We start from the raw sequence: 23,585 nt of genomic DNA on the forward strand, positions 1-23,585 counted from the left end.
CAGAGACAAGACATGATAATCAATGACAAAACATGACAAACCATGTTATTTTTGCGAAGCCTATTTGATTCTGAGTTTGGACATATAAAGTTTGTATATGAAAACTATTTCCATGCATACTTTCAGTTTTTCCGAACTCACTTGACTTGCGTTTCTGACGCTGGCACATGAGCAGATCAAATATACCTGCTGGAGCTCTGATGAAGCTGTTTTACAGGTCCTAATCATTCTAAAGATTGGTTAGAAAACCAGGTGCTTTAATCAGCGTATGCTTACTTCAATTTTGACCGTACGCTGATTAAGGAAAGCAGAGTAAGGTGTTAACATGACTATTGCCATACTCAGTGTCATGTTTTGTCATTAATTATCATGTCTTGTCCCTGTGCTTCCCCTTCTATTCGTTTCCCTCTGCTGGTCTTATTAGGTTCTTTCCCTCTTTCTATCCCTCTCTCTCCCCCTCCCTCTCTCACTCTCTCGCTCTCTCTTCTCTCTATCGTTCCGTTCCTGCTCCCAGCTGTTCCTATTCCCCTAATCAATCATTTAGTCTTCCCACACCTGTTCCCGATCCTTTTCCCTGATTAGAGTCCCTATTTCTCTCCTTGTTTTCCGTTCCTGCCCCGTCGGATCCTCATCTATAATTCACCGTGCTGTGTCTATGTTTTGCCCTGTCGTGTCGTGTTTCCCTCAGATGCTGCGTGGTGAGCAGGTGTCTGAGTCTGCTAGGTTCAAGTGCCTTCCCGAGGCAACCTGCAGTTCTCGATCAAGTCTCCAGTCTGTTCTCGTCTTTACGAGTAGTATTATGCTTTTTGTTTTGTAAAGTTTCTTACTGGATTAAAAACTCTGTTTTCGCCAAGTCGCTTTTGGGTCCTCATTCACCTGCATAACAGAAGGATCCGACCAAGGAATGGACCCAGCGACTACAGAGGCTCGTAACACTGCCGTCAAGATCCAAGGAGCCATGCTCGGCAGACACGAGCAGGAATTGTCTGCTGCTCGCCATGCCGTGGAGAACCTGGCCGCTCAGGTTTCCGACCTCTCTGGACAGTTCCAGAGTCTTCGTCTCGTGCCACCTGTTACTTCCTGGCCTGCCGAGCCTCCGGAACCTAGGGTTAATAACCCACCTTGCTACTCCGGGCAGCCCACGGAGTGCCGCTCCTTTCTCACCCAGTGTGATATTGTGTTCTCTCTCCAACCCAACACATACTCTAGTGAGAGAGCTCGGGTTGCTTACGTCATTTCACTCCTTACTGGCCGGGCCCGAGAGTGGGGCACAGCTATCTGGGAGGCAAGGGCTGATTGTTCTAACAATTACCAGAACTTTAAAGAGGAGATGATTCGGGTTTTTGACCGTTCAGTTTTTGGTGGGGAGGCTTCTAGGGCCCTGGCTTCCCTATGCCAAGGTGATCGATCCATAACGGATTACTCTATAGAGTTTCGTACTCTTGCTGCCTCTAGTGACTGGAACGAGCCGGCGCTGCTCGCTCGTTTTCTGGAGGGACTCCACACAGTGGTCAAAGATGAGATTCTCTCTCGGGAGGTTCCTTCCAGTGTGGACTCTTTGATTGCTCTCGCCATCCGCATAGAACGACGGGTAGATCTTCGTCACCAGGCTCGTGGAAGAGAGCTCGCATCAACGGTGTTTCCCTGCTCCGCATCGCAACCATCTCCCTCCTCTGGCTCTGAGACTGAGCCCATGCAGCTGGGAGGGATTCGCATCTCGACTAAGGAGAGGGAACGGAGGATCACCAACCGCCTGTGCCTCTATTGCGGATTTGATGGACATTTTGTTAATTCATGTCCAGTAAGAGGCCAGAGCCCATCAGTAAGCGGAGGGCTACTGGTGAGCGCTACTACTCAGGTCTCTTCATCTAGATCCTGTACTACTATGTCGGTCCATCTACGCTGGACCGGTTCGGGTGCTACATGCAGTGCCTTGATTGACTCTGGGGCTGAGGGTTGTTTCATGGACGAAGCATGGGTTCGGAAACATAACATTCCTTTCAGACAGTTAGACAAGCCTACGCCCATGTTTGCCTTAGATGGTAGTCATCTTCCCAGTATCAGATTTGAGACACTACCTTTAACTCTCACAGTATCTGGTAACCACAGTGAGACTATTTCTTTTTTGATTTTTCGTTCACCTTTTACACCAGTTGTTTTGGGTCATCCCTGGCTAGTATGTCATAATCCTTCTATTAATTGGTCTTGTAATTCTATCCTATCCTGGAACGTATCTTGTCATGTGAAGTGCTTAATGTCTGCCATCCCTCCCATTTCTTCTGTCCCCACTTCTCAGGAGGAACCTGGCGATTTGACAGGAGTGCCGGAGGAATATCATGATCTGCGCACGGTCTTCAGTCGGTCCCGAGCCAACTCTCTTCCTCCTCACCGGTCGTATGATTGTAGTATTGATCTCCTTCCGGGGACCACTCCTCCTCGGGGTAGACTATACTCTCTGTCGGCTCCCGAACGTAAGGCTCTCGAGGATTATTTATCTGTGTCTCTTGACGCCGGTACCATAGTGCCTTCTTCCTCTCCGGCCGGGGCGGGGTTCTTTTTGTTAAGAAGAAGGACGGTACTCTGCGCCCCTGCGTGGATTATCGAGGGCTGAATGACATAACGGTTAAGAATCGTTATCCGCTTCCCCTTATGTCATCAGCCTTCGAGATTCTGCAGGGAGCCAGGTGCTTTACTAAGTTGGACCTTCGTAACGCTTACCATCTCGTGCGCATCAGAGAGGGGACGAGTGGAAAACGGCGTTTAACACTCCGTTAGGGCATTTTGAGTACCGGGTTCTGCCGTTTGGTCTCGCCAATGCGCCAGCTGTTTTTCAGGCATTAGTTAATGATGTTCTGAGAGACATGCTGAACATCTTTGTTTTTGTCTATCTTGACGATATCCTGATTTTTTCACCGTCACTCGAGATTCATGTTCAGCACGTTCGACGTGTTCTACAGCGCCTTTTAGAGAATTGTCTCTACGTAAAGGCTGAGAAGTGCTCTTTTCATGTCTCCTCCGTTACTTTTCTCGGTTCCGTTATTTCCGCTGAAGGCATTCAGATGGATTCCGCTAAGGTCCAAGCTGTCAGTGATTGGCCCGTTCCAAGGTCACGTGTCGAGTTGCAGCGCTTTTTAGGTTTCGCTAATTTCTATCGGCGTTTCATTCGTAATTTCGGTCAAGTTGCTGCCCCTCTCACAGCTCTTACTTCTGTCAAGACGTGTTTTAAGTGGTCCGGTTCCGCCCAGGGAGCTTTTGATCTTCTAAAAGAACGTTTTACGTCCGCTCCTATCCTCGTTACTCCTGACGTCACTAGACAATTCATTGTCGAGGTTGACGCTTCAGAGGTAGGCGTGGGAGCCATTCTATCCCAGCGCTTCCAGTCTGACGATAAGGTTCATCCTTGCGCTTATTTTTCTCATCGCCTGTCGCCATCTGAGCGCAACTATGATGTGGGTAACCGTGAACTGCTCGCCATCCGCTTAGCCCTAGGCGAATGGCGACAGTGGTTGGAGGGGCGACCGTTCCTTTTGTCGTTTGGACAGACCATAAGAACCTTGAGTACATCCGTTCTGCCAAACGACTTAATGCCCGTCAAGCTCGTTGGGCGTTGTTTTTCGCTCGTTTCGAGTTTGTGATTTCTTACCGTCCGGGTAGCAAGAACACCAAGCCTGATGCCTTATCCCGTCTGTTTAGTTCTTCTGTGGCTTCTACTGATCCCGAGGGGATTCTTCCTTATGGGCGTGTTGTCGGGTTGACAGTCTGGGGAATTGAAAGACAGGTTAAGCAAGCACTCACGCACACTGCGTCGCCGCGCGCTTGTCCTAGTAACCTCCTTTTCGTTCCTGTTTCCACTCGTCTGGCTGTTCTTCAGTGGGCTCACTCTGCCAAGTTAGCTGGTCATCCCGGTGTTCGAGGCACTCTTGCGTCTATTCGCCAGCGCTTTTGGTGGCCGACTCAGGAGCGTGACACGCGCCGTTTCGTGGCTGCTTGTTCGGACTGCGCGCAGACTAAGTCGGGTAACTCTCCTCCTGCCGGTCGTCTCAGACCGCTCCCCATTCCTTCTCGACCATGGTCTCACATCGCCCTAGACTTCATTACCGGTCTGCCTTTGTCTGCGGGGAAGACTGTGATTCTTACGGTTGTCGATAGGTTCTCTAAGGCGGCACATTTCATTCCCCTCGCTAAACTTCCTTCCGCTAAGGAGACGGCACAAATCATTATCGAGAATGTGTTCAGAATTCATGGCCTCCCGTTAGACGCCGTTTCAGACAGAGGCCCGCAATTCACGTCACAGTTTTGGAGGGAGTTCTGTCGTTTGATTGGTGCGTCCGTCAGTCTCTCTTCCGGGTTTCATCCCCAGTCTAACGGTCAAGCAGAGAGGGCCAATCAGACGATTGGTCGCATACTACGCAGCCTTTCTTTCAGAAACCCTGCGTCTTGGGCAGAACAGCTCCCCTGGGCAGAATACGCTCACAACTCGCTTCCTTCGTCTGCTACCGGGTTATCTCCGTTTCTCAGAGCAGTCTGGGTTACCAGCCTCCTCTGTTCTCATCCCAGCTTCGTTGAGTCCAAACGCCTCCGCCTGCTGTTTGTCCAACGTTGTGAGCGCATCTGAGGAGGGTGAGGTCTGCACTTTGCCGCTGAGGCACAGACTGTGAGCCGCCAATAAACGCAGGATTAAGAGTCCAAGTTATTGTTGCGGCCAGAGAGTGTGGCTTTCCACTCGCAACCTTCCTCTTACGACAGCTTCTCGTAAGTTGACTCCGCTGATTCATTGGTCCGTTCCGTGTCTCCCAGGTCGTCAATCCTGTCGCTGTGCGACTGCTTCTTCCGCGACATCTTCGTCGCGTCCATCCTGTCTTCCATGTCTCCTGTGTCAGCCCTTTCTTCGCACCCCGTTCGTCTTCCCTCCCCCCTCCCGTCCTTGTCGGTAGCGCACCTATTTACAAGGTACGTAAGATCATGGACATGCGTTCTCGGGACGGGGTCACCAATACTTAGTGGATTGGGAGGGTTACGGTCCTGAGGAGAGGAGTTGGGTTCCGTCTCGGGACGTGCTGGACCGTTAAACATTGATGATTTCCTCCGTTGCCGCCAGGGTTCCTCCTCCTCGAGTGCGCCAGGAGGGCGCTCGGTGAGTGGGGGGTACTGTCATGTTTTGTCATTAATTATCATGTCTTGTCCCTGTGCTTCCCCTTCTATTCGTTTCCCTCTGCTGGTCTTATTAGGTTCTTTCCCTCTTTCCTATCCCTCTCTCTCCCCCTCCCTCTCTCTCACTCTCCTCGCTCTCTTCTCTCTATCGCCTGCCTCCTGCTCCCAGCTGTTCCTATTCCCTAATCAATCATTTAGTCTTCCCACACCTGTTCCCGATCCTTTTCCCTGATTAGAGTCCCTATTTCTCTCCTTGTTTTCCGTTCCTGCCCCGTCGGATCCTCATCTATAATTCACCGTGCTGTGTCTATGTTTTGCCCTGTCGTGTCGTGTTTCCCTCAGATGCTGCGTGGTGAGCAGGTGTCTGAGTCTGCTAGGTTCAAGTGCCTTCCCGAGGCAACCTGCAGTTCTCGATCAAGTCTCCAGTCTGTTCTCGTCTTTACGAGTAGTATTATGCTTTTTGTTTTGTAAAGTTTCTTACTGGATTAAAAACTCTGTTTTCGCCAAGTCGCTTTTGGGTCCTCATTCACCTGCATAACACTCAGCCTACTGCCATAATCAGTTTAACAGCGGATTGTTATTGTGCGTGTAAACATAGTCCCTGATATGTTTTATTGGTTTTCTAGTTCCCTTTAGTTAATTCTGGAACAAAAACTTTTGTGTAAAGGACAATGATTTCAACTAGAAATAACAATATCAGTTTTAATTCAATCAAATGTTTTAAAACAATAATAAGACAGTTTTAACTAACAAAAGTTGTGCTTCTCCTCTAACGTTATAATAGGATCTAACAGCATCACCAAGATAACCCGACATAGATTGTGAGAAAAAAAATGAAAACCTGCATAATTTATCTAACCTTTATTTAACAAGGTTAGGTGAGTCATGGAGAACAGCTCTGAAACAACTCTGGTGAGTCAAGATGTTTATAAACAGATATTATCATACTGAGACATTAACATTTAATCATAGTGGTGGACGTATATTCATATAATATACACCCCATATGTTCATCACAGGGCAGATAATATTATTATAATATTGTCCATCACACACAAAGTATCGCACATAGACACATATATACAGTTGACGCCGGAAGTTTACATACACCTTGGCCAAATACATTTAAACTCAGTTTTTTCACAATTCCTGACATTTAATCCTAGTAAAAATTCCCTATCTTAGTTAGGATCTTTGTTAGGATGGGCCTTACATTATTTTCAGAATGTAAAATGTCAGTAATAGTAGAGAGTGATTTATTTCAGCTTTTATTTCTTTCATCACATTCCCAGTTGGTCAGAAGTTTACATACACTCAATTAGTATTTGGTAGTATTGACTTTAAATTGTTCAACTTGGGTCAAATGTTTCTGTCTAGCCAAGCTTCCCACAATAAGTTCGGTGAATTTTGGCCCATTCCCCTGACAGAGCTGTGTAACTGAGTCAGGTAGTAGGCCTCCTTGATCGTACACGCTTTTTCAGTTCTGCCCACAAATGTTTTATACGATTGAGGTCAAGGCTTTGTGATGGTCACTCCAATACTTTGACTTTGTTGTCCTTAAGCCATTTGCCACAACTTTGGAAGTATGCTGGGGGTCATTGTCCATTTGGAAGACCCATTTGCGAGCATGCTTTAACTTCCTGACTGATGTGTCTTGAGTTGTTGCTTCAATATATCCACATAATTTTCCTCCCTCGTGATGCCATCTATTTTGTGAAGTGCACCAGACTCTCCTGCAGCAAAGCAGCACAACATAATGCTGCCACCCCCATGCTTCATGGTTGCGATGGTGTTCTTCGGCTTGCAAGCCTCCCCTTTTCCACCAAACATAACGATGGTCATTATGGCCAAGAGTTTTAATTTTGTTTCATCAGACCAGAGGACATTTCTTCAAAAGTACGATCTTTGTCCCCATGTGCAGTTGCAAACCTTAGCCTGGCTTTTTTATGGCGGTTTTAGAGCAGTGGCTTCTTCCTTGCTGAGCGGCCTTTCAGGTTATGTCAATATAGGACTCGTTTTACTGTGAGTAAAGATACTTTTGTGCCTGTTTCCTCCAGCATCTCACAAGGTCCTTTGCTGTTGTTCTGTGATTGATTTGCACCTTTCACACCAAAGTACGTTCATCTTCTGTGAACATACCAAAGTACGAGCTGTTTAAAGGTATAGTCAACTTAGTGTATGTAAACATCTGACCCACTGGAATTGTGATACAGTGAAATAACCTGTCTGTAAACAATTGTTGGAAAAATGACTTATGTCATGCACAAAGTAAATGTCCTAACAGACTTGCCAAAACTATAGTTTGTTTGTCACGTTCTGACCCTAGTTCTTGTGTTATTTCTTTGTTTTAGTTGGTCAGGACGTGAGTTGGGTGGGTGTTCTATGTTTTGTGTTTCTAGGTTGGGTTTCTTATTTGGCCTGATTTGGTTCTCAATCAGAGGCAGGTGTTAGTCATTGTCTCTGTTTGGGAACCATATTTAGGTAGCCTGTTTTCTGTTGGGGTTTTGTGGGTGGTTATTTTCAGTCTTTGTGTGTCTGCACCAGATAGAACTGTTTCAGTTTTCCATTAAAAATGATAAACACTAACCATGCTGCTTTTTGGTCCCTCTATCTCCAGACGACAACCGTTACATTGTTAACAAGAAATTTGAGGAGTGGTTGAAAAACAAGTTTTAATGACTCCAACCTATGTGTATGTAAACTTCCGACTTCAACTGTACATACATGCAAGCGTGCTCGAGCTCGTAATATGTCCACACTGACACACACACAAACATATAGAATTGTTTATTCACATTGGGTGGCATCAGTACAAACAGTATTAATAAGACAAAAGAAATATATTGGAATAAAACCCCATGCGCATGGTAAGGAATAAAATGAACTAAGACTATAAACACTCAGCAAAACACACAGTCGGAGGACTTTTGGCTGTGTAGGTTGTGTATATGTACATTGTGAAAGGAGACACAGAGAGTAGTTCATTATAGACGACACATAAACATCCAATAAAACCCACGCACCCACCCACCTACGCACGGACCCACCCACGCACCCCGCCCACCCACCTCGCACGGACCACGCACCCACCCACGCATCTGGACCCACGCACCCACCCTGGACCCACGCACCCACCCACCCACGCACGGAAGCACGCACCACCCACCCCACGCACCCACCACGGACCCCCCACCCACCCACCAATGCACGCACCCACCACGGACCCACACACCCACCCACCCACGCACGGACTCCACGCACCCACCCACGGACCCACGCACCCACCCACGGATGCACGGACCCACGCACCACCCACGGACCCATGCACGCACCCACCCACCACGCACGGACCCACGCACGGACCGACGCATGCACCCACGCAGGCACCCACGCAGCCACCCACCCACGCACACACCCACGCACGCACGCACCCACAAACACACCCACGCACGCACGCACCCACGCACACACCCACGCACCCACCCACGCACGGACCCACGCACGGGAGCGACGCACGCTGCCCCCACGCACGGACCCGCCACCCACCCACGGACCACGCACGGAGCGACGCACGCACCCCCCACCCACGCACGCACACACCCACCCACGCACGGACCCACGCACCACCCACGGACCCACGCACAGGGACCGACGCACGCACCCACGCAGGCACCCACGCAGGCACCCACACACCCACGCACGCACGGACCCACGCACGGACCCACACATGCACCCACGCACGCACACACACACACACACACACACACACACACACACACACACACACACACCACACACACACACATTGCCACACACCACACACACACACACAGGCCACACAGCCACACATACACACACACACACACACATAGGCTTACAAACACACAAACTCAAGCTGGGCAGATGAAGATAGGAGAAGATATCTGTAGAAACACAGTGGCCATCCATTGGTTTCTAGGCTTCCAGTATGATGAATAAGCTTGGGGTGAAAGGCCAGAGGGTAGAGAAGAGGGTGGAGACTATCCATCTCAAACCACACTGTGTTTATACATATACCTAGCCCACTATGGTGTGTGTGTGTGTGTGTGTGTGTGTGTGTGTGTGTGGGTGTAGTGTGTGTGTGTGTGTGGTGTGTGTGTGTGTGTGCGTGTGTGTTCCTTCCTGTGCTGTGAGTTATAACCATATTAGGGTCTTCGCTCTTAGTGACAGGAAGCAAACAATCTGAACCAGCTAAAGGCATTAATTCCCGAGGACGGCTGTATTGGTGTGCGTGTATTAGAATTTGTGTGTATGAGTGTATTCTTTGGTTACTTTGAGATAAAATCCAAGTACAGGATACAGCGTAATGTACCAGTACAATCAAATGCTTACTTGCCAGCTCAACCCCAGTCTGTGGGTCTTCTTCCAGATGTGTGTGCATGACTGAATTCTTTCACATTGGTTTCATTTGAATACATCTGTTATTTCCTGTACTTGAGTCTTTGAGTTGAAGACTGTGTGCAGTATGTTGTGAACATGCTCCTCCCTCCGTCCCCCACATGGTACTGCCCACATGTTGACTACCTATAAACAGAACTGTTGGAGAGAGGAAATGGATTCTAGACCGGGGGGAGATTGTAGATTATAGACATGGTAAAGGTTTGCACTCAAAGACCCCTGAGTCTGTGCTCGTCTAGATTTGAATGTTTTAGCATGGAGCACTATCCATCTAATAGGGCTGCAGTTAATGGATGAAGAACGAGAGAACATGTCAGCCGAAGTGAGCACAGACAGAAGTTTAGGCAGCCGAAGGCTCTGAGTGGGTGACAGAGAGAGACCCAGAGGGTGAACTATGTGTGAGAGAGAGAGAAAGAAAGAAAGAGAGAGAAAGAGGGTGAATTGTGTGTGTGTGAGAGAGAAAGAGGGTGAATTGTGTGTGTATGTAAGAGAGAGAGAGAGAGAGAGAGAGAGAGAGGGAGAGAGAGAGAGAGAGAGAGAGAGAGAGAGAGAGAGAGAGAGAGAGAGAGAGAGAGAGAGAGAGAGAGAGAGAGAGTGTGAGAGAGAATTGTGTGTGTGAGAGAGAATTGTGTGTGAGAGAAAGAGAAAGAGAAAGAGAAAGAGAAAGAGAAAGAGAAAGAGAAAGAGAGAGAGAGAGAGAGAGAGAGAGAGAGAGAGAGAGAGAGAGAGAGAGAGAGAGAGAGAGAGAGAGAGAGAGAGAGAGAGAGAGAAAGAGAGAGTGTATGTGAACTTTAGGCTCTACTCTTACTTATAACTAAGTCCACTCAGGTAGATAGAACCCTCCATCACTGCTACACACACACAAACAAACACACAGGCATTCATACACATACATACACGCACGCACACACACATTCATACACATACATACACGCACGCACACACACATTCATACACATACATACACGCACGCACACACACATTCATACACATACATACTAGCAAGCACACACACATGCAAGCACACACACAAACAAGCACACAGGCATTCATACACATACACACACGCACACACCCATGCAAGCATACACACATGCAAGCACACAGGCATTCATACACATACACACACGCACACACACATGCAAGCACACACACATGCAAGCACACACACATGAAAGCACACACACGTAGCCTGCATCCTATCATGAAAGGCCTGCTGTGGTGGAGTGTGGACAAGGGGTGGGAAATGGGGCATCATGCTTCATGAATGAAGAGGTCAGTCTGAACAGCAACAGAGACTCTATCTCAGCCTCATCCCAAAATGATCGCTATGTGTTTCCAAAAGGGCCTCATGTGTATCTGCCTAGTTTCCCTCAGCAATCTACACACAATACCCAATAATGAGAAAGTGAAAACGGGCTTTTAGAATTTTTTGCATATATATTAAAGATAGAAAATAAATATTCAGCCCCTTTGCTATGAGACTCGAAATTGAGCTCAGGTGCATCCTGTTTCCATTGATCATCCTTGAGATGTTTCTTCAACTTGATTGGAGTCCACTTGAGGTAAATTCAATTGATTGGACATGATTTGGGAAGGCACACACACACACCTAAGGTCCCACAGTTGACAGTGCATGTCAGAGCAAAAACCAAGCGCTCAGGACCTCAGACTGGGGTGAAAGTTCACCTTCCAACAGGACGACAACCCTAATCACACAGCCAAGCCAACACCAGTGGCTTCGGGACAAGTCTCTGAATGTCATTGAGTGGCCCAGCCAGAGCCCAAACTTGAACCCTATCCAACATCTCTGGAGAGACCTGAAAAGAGCTGTGCAGCAACGCTCCCCATTCAACCTGACTGAGCTTGAGAGGATCTGCAGAGAAGAAGGGGAAAAACTCCCCAAATACAGGTGTGCCAAGCTTGTAACATCATACCCAAGAAGACTCAATGCTGTAATCGCTGCCAAAGGTTCTACAACAAAGTACTGAGTAAAGGGTCTGAATACTTATGTGACTGTGATATTTCAGTTTTTTGTTTTTAATAAATTACAAACATTTCAAAAAACCTGATTTTGATTTGTCATTATGGGGTATTGTGTGTAGATTGATGACGGGGGGGGACAATTTAATCAATTTTAGAACAATGCTTTAACGTAACAAAATGTGGAAAAAGTCAAGGGGTCTGAATTCTTTCCGAAGGCACTGTATCTACCCGTACATGGTCAGATTAATCTGTGTGTGTAAACCAACTGAAATTCAGAGAAGAGAGGACATTTAGCCTGTCCTCACTTGTAAAAAGGCTATTTTAGGCTTAGGGGTTAGGTTTATAGGGTTTGGGTTAAGGTTAGAATTAGGATTAAGGGTTAGTGGTGAGGGTTAGGAGTTAAGGGTTAGGGGTTATGGTTAGGTTTAGGGAAAATATAATTTTGAATTGGAATCAATTGTTGGTTCCCAAAAAGTCCTCACAAGTACAGTAAGACATAACTGTGTGGGTGTGTGTTTGTGTGTGTGGAGTCACGCCACATTACCCTCTAGTCCCCCACCAAGCCTTAGGTTACAGGCCACAGGACTAATGAGCAAAACAGAGCTCAACCACTGGCTTTAGTTTCTTTCTTACTTGTAAAAAAAAAATCTATACGAAACATTGTAGTTAATGTTTTCTTATCAGTCTTTGGTACAGTATGTTCATTTGAGACTGTAATTCTCCCAACATGAGACAGTGGATAGAAGAAAGAAGTATTGTTATACTCTGCACTACCAACTAGCCTAGCACGCCACACCACTGGTCAACAGCACCAAGGCAACTCTCCAACTGTTCCTTCTCCGTACCCATGTTTCACATCATGTTTTATAAGCCCTGGCCATCTGTCGTCATAACTAAATCTTCCACAACGGCTCAGGGAAATCACAATGGCTCTGTCTGTCTGTCTCTATGGGAATGAATACTGTAGTTAACTGTCCTTGGGAGCTGGAAAGACTCTATACAAACACTTCTTATTGTTGAGTATCCTTATGAAACTGATGTTTTCGTCATTATTATCAGTACAGGGACAAACATAGACCATATTCTGTCTAGACTTAGCAAGCAAAACCGGTTGGAATGACTCTCAGTTTCTGATTGTAATGATGTCCTTTCAGCCAGTTTGTACCTCCTGTTATGCCATTAGATGTTTACGTGTATCAACACTCAGACCGTGCTCTTACTCTGAGGTTATGTTGATGAACCGTGCTGTACTTTCACATGTATCTGCAGGTTCCACATGTTAATCCCACGTGGAACTCTGTGTTGTTGCTTTTGTCACACTGCTTTGCTTGATTTTAGCCAGGTCGTGGTTGTAAATGAGAACTTGTTCTCAACTGGCCTACCTGGTTAAATAAAGGTGAAATATAAGATAAGAATAAATGACTGAACTCTTACCTGAAACTCAAAAGTCTCATCAAACAGTGGGCCATCCTGGTTCTGTGCGGCGGTCCGGGTCCGTTGCTCAGCGCAGTCCGCTGGTACCCCATGTAGCTCCAGAACCACGTAGGGATCTATAACCTCTCCTTTGGCCCCAGCACCCTGCGGCTTGGGCAGGTTGTGGGCGCTGATCACCTTCACCCTGAGGGTCTGAGGTGGCACGCCGGGCACACACCCCTGGGTCACGGCACTGAAGTAGGAAACCTCATCTCTCATGACCCCCGGGCGCAGCACGAAGCCACAGCCCCCGTTCTGGATGAAGCGTCCCCTGTGGAGGTCCAGCATGGCCCCGGGAGTCTGCTGGTTGAGGGCCACCAGCTGGACCCCGCCCTTCCAGTACCCCTGGGGGTTGGGGTTGGAGGAGTCCAGGCGGACGGAGCTGGGCCGGACACGGGTCAGGGTACGCTTGGTGAAGCCTACTAGGTCCTCTGGGCTCTCACTGACCAGCCGGCCCGCTTCTCCTTCCCCCAGGGAGCACAGAGTCCAATAGGCCGAATCAGGGAGTAAAGGCGTGCCCGGCGTTGAGGGGGTGCTGGGTGGGGAGTGCTGCTGTCCTTGTTTCCTTATTTCTCGGTGGTTGTAGAAGCTACGGCTTCCAGTTCGTGCCACACTCACCAGATCTGAGAGCTCGCGTTGGAGGCGGAGTCTCCTGGGCTGAGGTGGAGGGGGTACCACTAAAACCACACCCAGTTCCTCCTCTCCGGGGATGGTCATTCGCCGGCCAGCCAAGGGTCCGCCTCCCCCTATCTCCTCATCCTCCTCTGATACCTCTCCCTCGGATCCCTCCTCTTCTGGGGGTAGCTTCTTCCCCACCAGCAGCACCCGGCCCTTCAGCTGCTCAGGGGAGGGCAGGGTGGTGGCTCGCCCCACCGGGCTGACTGGCAGGGCCTCAGGGGTGTAGAGACGTGTAGAGAACACCTTCCTCAGGTGCTGGGCCAAGGTACGCTGCTGGGAGGGGGAACAGCGCTGGCACAAGTAGAGCAGAAGCGGGTAGGGCGAGGTCAGGAAGGCGTACTTATTCACCACCTCCAGAGCACTGCGGATGGTGACCGGGGCGTGGTGGTGATGGTGGTGGTGGCGGTGGGTATCAGGACCATAGTCTACCCCCAGGAGAGGCTCCCCCTCTGGGCCGTCTGTCACCCCCAGCTCCAGGCAACGACACCCGGCCTGCAAAGCCCTGGTCAAACCCCCTAGATCAGCCCTCCCATGGACCTGGTCATCCAGGAGATAGGACCGATAGGAAGTACTGATATAGTAGTGGGACAGGGGCAGGTTCATATCCTGACACACTCCCTGGTGCTCCACGTCAAACAGCTGGCACTCTGGAGACTGCAGGTAACGTGCGAAGCCATCAAGCCCCAGCAAGCCTCTCTCTCGGCCTGGTCTGGAGGGCTCAAAGCGTAGGACCAGCTCCAAACAGCCCTCAGCTGTGGCCAGGGACAGGCCCTGCTCCGTCTCCAGAAAGAGACGAAGGTCCTGGGCGTCCAGACACTCGCGGTCCTTAGAGAGCTGGACCAATAGGAAATAGACATCTGGGCGCGTGCAGAGTTCGCAGAAGGCCTCCTGGAACTCCTCACGTGTCACGTGAGACGTCAGCTTCTCTTTGCTGCGCTGGATCTCCTTGAACCTCAGACGCACCTGGAGAGAAGTAGGGGAGAGGGAGAGGGAGAGGGAGAGGGAGAGGGAGAGGGAGAGGAGAGGGAGAGAAGTAGGGGAGAGGGAGAAGGAGAGGGAGAGTGAGAGGGAGAGAAGTAGGGGAGAGGGAGAGGGAGAGAAGTAGGGGAGAGGGAGAAGGAGAGGGAGAGAAGTAGGGGAGAGGGAGAGGGAGAGGGAGGTGGAGAGGGAGAGGGAGAGGGAGAGAAGTAGGGAGAGGGAGAGGGAGAGGGAGAGGGAGAGGGAGAGGGAGAGGGAGAGGGAGGCGGAGAGGGAGAGAGGGAGGGAGGGAGGGAGGGAGGGCAGATACAAAGGGAGCAGGGAATAGATGAGAAGAGCAGGTTTAGAAAGGGCAGTCAGATTTTAATACTCCACAGAATGGATGAATTATTGAGCTACAATATTCAATAATATCTAATGACTGAAAAAGGCGGGAAGTCAATTCCATCCGTTCCAATCAATGCATGGGATCAAATTTGAGGTGAATTAATTGTTATCATATTTTATTGCTCATTATTTTTCAAAAAATTAACTGAATTTAAGTTCAGGTAATTTCCATCTTGGAACAGATATGAAAGTCACCCTGGTTATATTGCTTAGCATACTACTCTACCTCGTGCCCCTGGCCTACCCTTCCATTCATGCCAAACTGACTGCAGGAAAGTCTAGACACCTACACACACACACACACACACACACACACACACACACACACACACACACACACACACACACACACACACACACACACACACACACACACACACACACACACACACACACACACACACACACACACACACACACACACACACACACACACACACACACACACACACACACATACATACACAGGCAGCTGTACTGGCTTCAAAACCAGGGCCTGAGCGTTGATTCAAACAGATTAGCTATGGAGCCATGTGCACTCACACACATACCTCTGACTGGCTTTATTTAGATCTGTGTATTTCCAGCTGCTATCTGATTCCATCTCCGCCTCCTCTCCTGCTTTCGTTTGTCTGGAGAATATCCCAAAATATATTCACCCATCCTTGCAAAAATGACCAGTGGCATGTATCAGCTTACTTTAATGTTAGGTCGATAGCAGTCCTTGAGATTTACTGTCTATACAGTACATTCACAAAGTACATTTTGTTGTGTTACAGCCTGAACTTAAAATTGATTACAGTTTTTTCCAACTGCTTACACACAAAATCTTTTCATGTCACACGATTTTTGAAACCTCTCACTTAAAGTGCATAACTACACACCAAATATCCAAAACCATAAGCTATTTCTCAGCCTTTGACTCAGTTGTCAATTGCATAAAACACTTTTTTTAAACACTACACACAATTCCCTACCTAAAACACAAAAAATCTAACAGGAAGGGACTTGCTCTCCTTTTCCAAACACAACCAATCAAAATGCTACACTTATTCACCACACACACTCCTCACATGTGCAAACACTAATAGCTTAACTGGTCACTACATGTACTACATTTTTTGTACATTGTTTACAGTTCCAATGCTGAACACATACTGTGTTTGAATTCTGTACAGAGTGGAAAGGCAAAGACATCATGGAGGACGAGGACGCTTGTTTACAGATGTACAAGAGACTGCAATTATAAATATGGTTTTGGCCAACAATGCAATTAGGATTCGAGAGATAAGAGAGCATATCTTGCATAATGACACCATATTTAACAACATCATAAGAACATAAGCCTGTCGACCATACAAGCCTGTCGACCATACAAGCCTGTCGACCATACAAGCCTGTCGACCATACAAGCCTGTCGACCATACAAGCCTGTCGACCATACAAGCCTGTCGACCATACAAGCCTGTCGACCATACAAGCCTGTCGACCATACAAGCCTGTCGACCATACAAGCCTGTCGACCATACAAGCCTGTCGACCATACAAGCCTGTCGACCATACAAGCCTGTCGACCATACAAGCCTGTCGACCATACAAGCCTGTCGACCATACAAGCCTGTCGACCATACAAGCCTGTCGACCATACAAGCCTGTCGACCATACAAGCCTGTCGACCATACAAGCCTGTCGACCATACAAGCCTGTCGACCATACAAGCCTGTCGACCATACAAGCCTGTCGACCATACAAGCCTGTCGACCATACAACGCATCCTCCAACGGCACCGAGTGACGATGAAACAACTTTACAAGGTGCCATTTGAGAGAAACTCTGACAGAGTCAAGAATATGCGACATGAATTTGTAGAGGTATGTATGCAACACTACTTCCAGTCCTTCAGACATACCATATTTACTCATCTGTATATTCTTTTGTCTGTTACAGAGAGTATTGGAGCTGGATGCCCATGTAATTCGCCATGAATGTATTTACGTGGAAGAGGTTTGCTTCAACCTCACCAAAACCAGGCGCCGTGGAAGAAATGTAATAGGACAGAGGGCATTTACCAATGTCCCCGGACAGCGTGGGGGTAATATAACTATGTGGGCTGCCATCACTCAAAACGGGGTCCTCCATCACAATGCCACACTGGGTCCATACAACACCGGCCATATGCTCACTTTTCTGGATGTAATTTACACAATGCTTGTCCCTGAACCAGATCAGGAGCCTGCTAGATTAGTGGTTTTATGGGACAATGTTAGTTTTCACCGGGCTGTTCTGGTCCAAAACTGGTTTGCCACCCATCCACAATTTGTAGTTTTGTACCTACCCCCATATTCACCTTTTCTAAATCCCATAGAGGAATTCTTCTCAGCCTGGCGCTGGAAAGTGTATGATCACCAACCCTATGCCCGCATGCCGCTTCTCCAGGCAATGGAGGACGCATGTGGGGACGTAGAGGTTGCCTCTGTCCAAGGTTGGATACGTCATGCTAGGAGATACTTCCCTCCATGTTTGGCAATCGAAAGCGTATCTCGTGATGTGGATGAAGTATTGTGGCCAGACCCAGGCCGGAGAAGAGATGAAGGGTAGCTTAGCACTGGTGACTGCCCCCCCTACCAATTCCTGGACTGTCCCCCCGGGACGCCACACACACAATTGTGTTCTTTACTGTATTCTAAAGAATATACTTTTGGTTTACGTATGTTTATGGTTTTGTTGTATGCTACTGTATGCAACAGTAATGTTTGGCCGAATAAATATTTTCTGTTTCTACATTGCATTGGTGTTTACAGTGTACTTGTTACCCCTCTCAGCAGATTACTTTCACTGTAGAACATTGTATTGAAATGTAGATATAAGCCTATGAAAAACCAAAGAGCTTTAGATTTAGAACAACAGTGTTTACATGGTATATCCAAAAATGTACTTTTATGAAAGCAGTGTTTGCCATTTGATGCTCCATTTGAAGGAGATGTGAGGCATTTTGCATTTTGCATTTTGTGTGTGCAGTTTTGGGAATTGTGTGTAGACTTTTGAAAAAATGAGACAGTTTTGAAAACGTGTGTAAGCAGTTGGAAAAAACTGTAAATTAAGATTGTTTTGTCACTGGTCTACACACAATGTCAAAAGTGGAAGAGTGTTTTTCAAATTTTTTCAAATTTAAGTAAATATTACATTAAATGTCTTGAGTTATTCAACCACTTTGTTATGGCAATACTAAATAAGTTTAGGAGTAAAAATTAGCTTGCATGGACTCATTCTGTGTGCAATAATAGTGTTTAACATGATTTTTGTATGACTACCTCATCTCTGTACCCCACACATACAATTATTTGTAAAGTCCCTCTCTCAAGCAGTGAATTTTAAACACAGATTCATCCACAAAGACCAGGGAGGTTTTCCCAATTCCTCACAAAGAAGGGCACCTATTGGTGAGTTAAAAAATCAATGAGTAAAAAAAGAGCACACATTGAATATCCCTTAGAGCATGGTGAAGTTATTAGTTACACTTTGGATGATGTATCAAACACCCAGTCACTACAAAAATACAGGCATCCTTCCTAACTCAGTGGCTGGAGAGGAAGAAAACCTCTCTGGGATTTCACCATGAGGCCAATGGGGACTTTAAAACAGTTACAGAGTTTAATGTCTGTGAAATGAGAAGTCTGAGGATGGATCAACAACATTGTAGTTACTCCACAATACTAACCTAATTTACAAAGTGAAAAGAAGGAAGCCTGTACAGAATAAAAATATAACATGCATCCTGTTTGCAACAAGTCATACTGCAACAAATGTTTTGTCCTGAATACAAAGTGTTATGTTTGGGGCAAATCCAATGCAACACATTACTGAGTACCACTCTTCATATGTTTGTCATGACGTTGGCCTGGGTCAGATGGTTGCCACGGCCATTTATGACAGTCATAAATACCTCTTTCCCCCTTTTGCCTCTCTCTACCCTGAGGTTACATTTGCAAAACCCTTGGTTAACATAGAGATTCTGGGAATGTCAGAAGATGGGAGGGGAAATGAACTATATTCTGGTAATCCGACCAATGGAGCACATGCGGTGGTATTTAATGAATATGATGTCAGTTCGGTTGTCATCTGAGACATTCTCATCAATGATAAGATGACATAAACTCTACAGTGGAAAGTCTACACATCAGAGTTATCGGATTCACATGGTTGTTGTTCAATTTAAATGTTTGAATATGAAATTATTTGTGATGGGATGAAAAGAAATGTGAGTTTAGCTTCTAAAATGTGAGACGTGGATTTTCATAAGATAGGGCTGCGCACTCAGTGACCCGTCCACGTGAAGAGACAGAGGTTGTAAACTATGAAACACACCCCTTTTCTCCCTTCCTATATAAAGCCTTGACGACAATAGAACTTCCTGTTCTGGTGATGTAGGACGACGGTCCTATGTCAGAATGGTTCAGATAATAACTACAGAACGGAGCCAACATCAGCGAGAGCTTTGCTGCGAATGTTATGAACTTTGAACTTTATTCACTACAGAAGTGATGTACCTCCTAGCCGTTGAGTTAGCAACCAAAGCTGCAAACGCAGGTTAGGAAGGAACAGACAGAGTATCCCGTCTACCACACAACGAGTAAATGTTTATTGCATTTTCCTTTTCCGAATTTAGAATGCATAAGATACTGTATTTACGATAGCACAGCTTCTTCCCTTTGTTCCTCAGTCTTCCCGCTCTTTCACTCAAACCCAGCCCCTTTTCTTTTGTGTAACAAGCTGTCATATCTGTTCCGCCCGCTAGGGACGTTTTACTTTATGACGTAATTTGTAATCAAGTTATGATTAATTGTGTGTATGTGTACGTCTGTGATTAGTTAGGTATTTAGTAAATAAATAATTTGTCACGCCTTGGTCATTTGTATTTTGCGTTTTTTGTTATATGTTTGGGTAGGCCAGGGTGTGACATGGGTTTATATGTTGTGTTTCGTATTGGGGTTTGTATTATTTGGGATTGCGGCTGATTAGGGGGTGTGGTAGGCTTGGCTGCCTGAGGCGATTCTCAATTAGAGTCAGGTGCTTATCGTTGTCTCTGATTGGGAACCGATTTAGGCAGCCTGAGTTTCGCTTTGTATTTTCGTGGGTGTTTGTTCCTGTCTTTGTGTAGTATTCACCAGATAGGCTGTAATTAGTTTCACGTTCCGTTCTGTTGTTTTTGTAGTTAGTATCAGTTATTTCATGTACCGCGTTCTTTCATTAAAGTCATGATTAACCAATACGCTGCATTTCGGTCCGACTCTCTTCTTTCAACAGATGAACGCCGTTACAGAAACACCCACCTCTCACGGACCGAGCAGCGTGTAAACTGGCAACGACGTAGACAGCTGGAGCAGAAAAAGGAGGACAAATTATTCGGAGAATGGACATGGGAAGACGTGTTGGATGGTAAAGGTTGTTACACTTGGGAGGAGATATTGGCCGGAAGAGATCGCCTCCCATGGGAACAGGTGGAGGCACTAAGGAGAGCAGAGGCAGCCGGAGATAGGAGCCGACGATACGAGGGAACACGGTTGGCAAGGAAAACCTGAAAAGCACCCAAAAAAATGTATTGGGGGCTCAGGGAGAGTATGGCTGAGTCAGGAGATAGACCTGCCAACTCTCCTTGTTCATCGTGAGGAGCCAAGGAGGAGACCAGAACCAGAGCCAGTGTTAGAGGTGAGCGAAGCAGAGACTGTGAAGGAGTTAATGGGGAAAGTGGAGTGGAGAGTAATGAGGGAGTTGCTAGCTTGGTGCTATAGATATAATATTCGTCCGAAGGATCGTGTCGGGATTTGATAGCACCTGAGTTAGCGCTCTATACTCAACCTGAGGTGCGTCGGCTGGTGAAGTTGGTGCCAGCCTCACGCACCAGGCCTCCTGTGCACATCCCTAGCCTTGCACGTCCTGTGCCTACACTGCTCTCAAGATCTCCAGTACGCCTTCACGGTCTAGCCATCCTGTGCTACCTCCACACACCAGTCCTCCGGTAGCAGCTCCCTCACCAGGCTTCCTGTGCGTGTCCCTCGATCCAGTACCACCAGTTCCAGCACCACGCACCAGGCCTCCAGTGCGCCTCGCCGGTTCAGCGCAGCCAACGCTTTTCTCCTCTCCTGCGCTGTCGGAGTCTCCCGCCTGTTTGGCGCAGCCAGAGCTTTTCTCCTCTTGCGCTGCCGAGTCTCCCGTCTGCCCAGCGCCGCCAGTGCTCCCAGTCTGCCCAGCGCCGCCAGTGCTCCCAGTCTGCCCAGCGCCGCCAGTGCTTCCCAGTCTGCCCAGCGCCGCCAGTTCGCCCAGTGCCGCCAGCTCCCAGTCTGCCCAGTGCCGCTAGCGCTCCCAGTCTGCCCAGCCGTCAGCGCTCCCAGTCTGCCCAGCGCCGCCAGCGCCCCAGTCTGCCCAGCGCTCGCCAGCTCCCCAGTCTGCCCAGCCGCTGCCAGCGTCCCAGTCTGCCTAGCGCCGCCAGTGCTCCCAGTCTGCCCAGCGCCGCCAGACAACCAGTCTCTTCCAGATTGCCAGACAACCAGTCTCTTCCAGATCTGCTTGTCAACCTGAATCTTCCAGTTCCGCCAGCCAGCCAGGATTTACCGAGCCTACTACCTGCCTGAGCTTCTCTCAGTACTGGGCTTCCTCTCAGTACTGGGCTTCCTCAGTCCCGAGCTGCCCCTCTGTCCCGAGCTGCCTCTGTCTCAGCTGCCCCTCTGTCCTGAGCTGCCCCTCTGTCCCGGCTGCCCCTCTGTCCCGGGCTGCCCCTCTGTCCCGAGCTGCCCCTCTGTCCTGAGATGCCCTGTCCTGGATGCCCCTCTGTCCTGAGATGCCCCTCTGTCCTGAGATGTCCTCTGTCCCGAGCTGCCCCTCTGTCACGAGCTGCTCCTCAGTTATGTGGGGATCTGGGTGAGGACTATTAGGCCATGGTTGGCGGAGAGGGTGGATTATCCCAGGACGCGAAGGGGAGAAACAGGACATTAATGGAGTGGGGTCCACGCCCCGAGCCAGAAACGCCACCATGGACAGACGCGCATCCGGGAGTCCGCACCTTAGGGGGTTTCTGTCACGCCTTGGTCATTCTATTTTGTGTTTTTGTTATATGTTTGGGTAGGCCAGGGTGTGACATGGGTTTATATGTTGTGTTTCGTATTGGGGTTTGTATTATTTGGGATCGCGGCTGATTAGGGGTGTGGTATAGGCTTGGCTGCCTGGAGGCGATTCTCAATTAGAGTCAGGTGCTTATCGTTGTCTCTGATTGGAACCGTATTTAGGCAGCCTGAGTTTCGCTTTGTATTTTCGTGGGTGTTTGTTCTGTCTCTTGTGTAGTATTCACCAGATAGGCTGTAATTAGTTTCACGTTCTGTTGTTTTTGTAGTTAGTATCAGTTATTTAATGTACCGCTCTTTCATTAAAAGTTATGAGTAACCAACACGCTGCATTTCGTCCCACTCTCTTCTTTCAATAGACTAACGCCGTTACATAATTAAACCCTAATTTTGTATTGCTGATTCAACTTGTTAGCCAGGGTTTGTGCAGATAAAATAATGTACAACTTTCAGATGAGACTGAATTAAGATGACGATTGATATTGACTATTATTGATGTAAAATATTACTAGGTCTTTAAGAGTTTATTCGGAAGATAACAGCTCTATAAATATTATTTTTGCAGTCCGACTCTCTAGATAATTACATTTACATGGATTAGCTCAATCAGGTGATATTAATTGCGGAGAAATTATTTTATAGAATAGCATGTCATATCACTTAATCCGGCATAGCCAAAGACACAGACATGTTTATGCATAGTGCATGCACTCATGTTATGGGTATGCTTGTAGTTGCTAAGTACAGGGGAGTTTTTCAGATAGAAAATACATGGAATGGAGCTAAGCACAGGCAAAATCCTAGAGGAAAACCTAGTTCAGTCTGCTTTCCACCAGACACTGGGAGATGAATTCACCTTTCAACAGGACAATAACCCCAAAAACATGGCCAAATCTCCACTGGAGTTGCTTACCAACAAGACAGTGAATGTTCCTGAGTTTTTACTTAAATCTACTTGAAAATCTATGACGAAACCTGAAAATGGTTGTCTAGCAATGATCAACAACCAATTTGACAGAATTGAAGAATTTTGAAAATAATATTGGGAAAATGTTGTACAATCCAGGTGTGGAGAGCTCTTGGAGACTTACAGTACTCAGAAAGACTCAACTGTAATCACTGCCAAAAGTGCCTCTACAAAATGTTGACTCAGGGGTGTTAATACTTATGTAAATTACATATTTCTGTATTTAATTTTCAATAAATTAGCAAAAATGTCCTAAAACAGGTTTTCACTTTGTCGTTATGGAGTGTTGTGTGTAGATGGGTGAGAAAATATTTTAACTCAGGCTGTACCACAACAAACATGTGGAATAAGTCAAGGGGTATGACTACTCAGTGTTTCTCTCTGAGATACATTGAGGCATTGTGTTCTACTCA

At 47.4% G+C, this 23,585-nt stretch overlaps 1 protein-coding gene across 1 annotated transcript; it reads right to left on the reverse strand.

Moving 5' to 3' along the window:
• Positions 1 to 13,002: 13,002 nt before the first annotated feature.
• Positions 13,003 to 14,688, reverse strand: LOC124029180 (inactive phospholipase C-like protein 1; the record flags this gene model as incomplete). Its single annotated transcript, XM_046340986.1, has 1 exon — positions 13,003 to 14,688. A coding segment is annotated over one exon (1,686 nt), but the record flags the coding sequence as incomplete, so codon positions are not given.
• Between the last annotated feature and the right edge of the window lie 8,897 nt (positions 14,689 to 23,585).

Source organism: Oncorhynchus gorbuscha, unplaced genomic scaffold (genome assembly GCF_021184085.1).
Source record: "Oncorhynchus gorbuscha isolate QuinsamMale2020 ecotype Even-year unplaced genomic scaffold, OgorEven_v1.0 Un_scaffold_5748, whole genome shotgun sequence".
Lineage (NCBI taxonomy): Eukaryota > Metazoa > Chordata > Actinopteri > Salmoniformes > Salmonidae > Oncorhynchus > Oncorhynchus gorbuscha.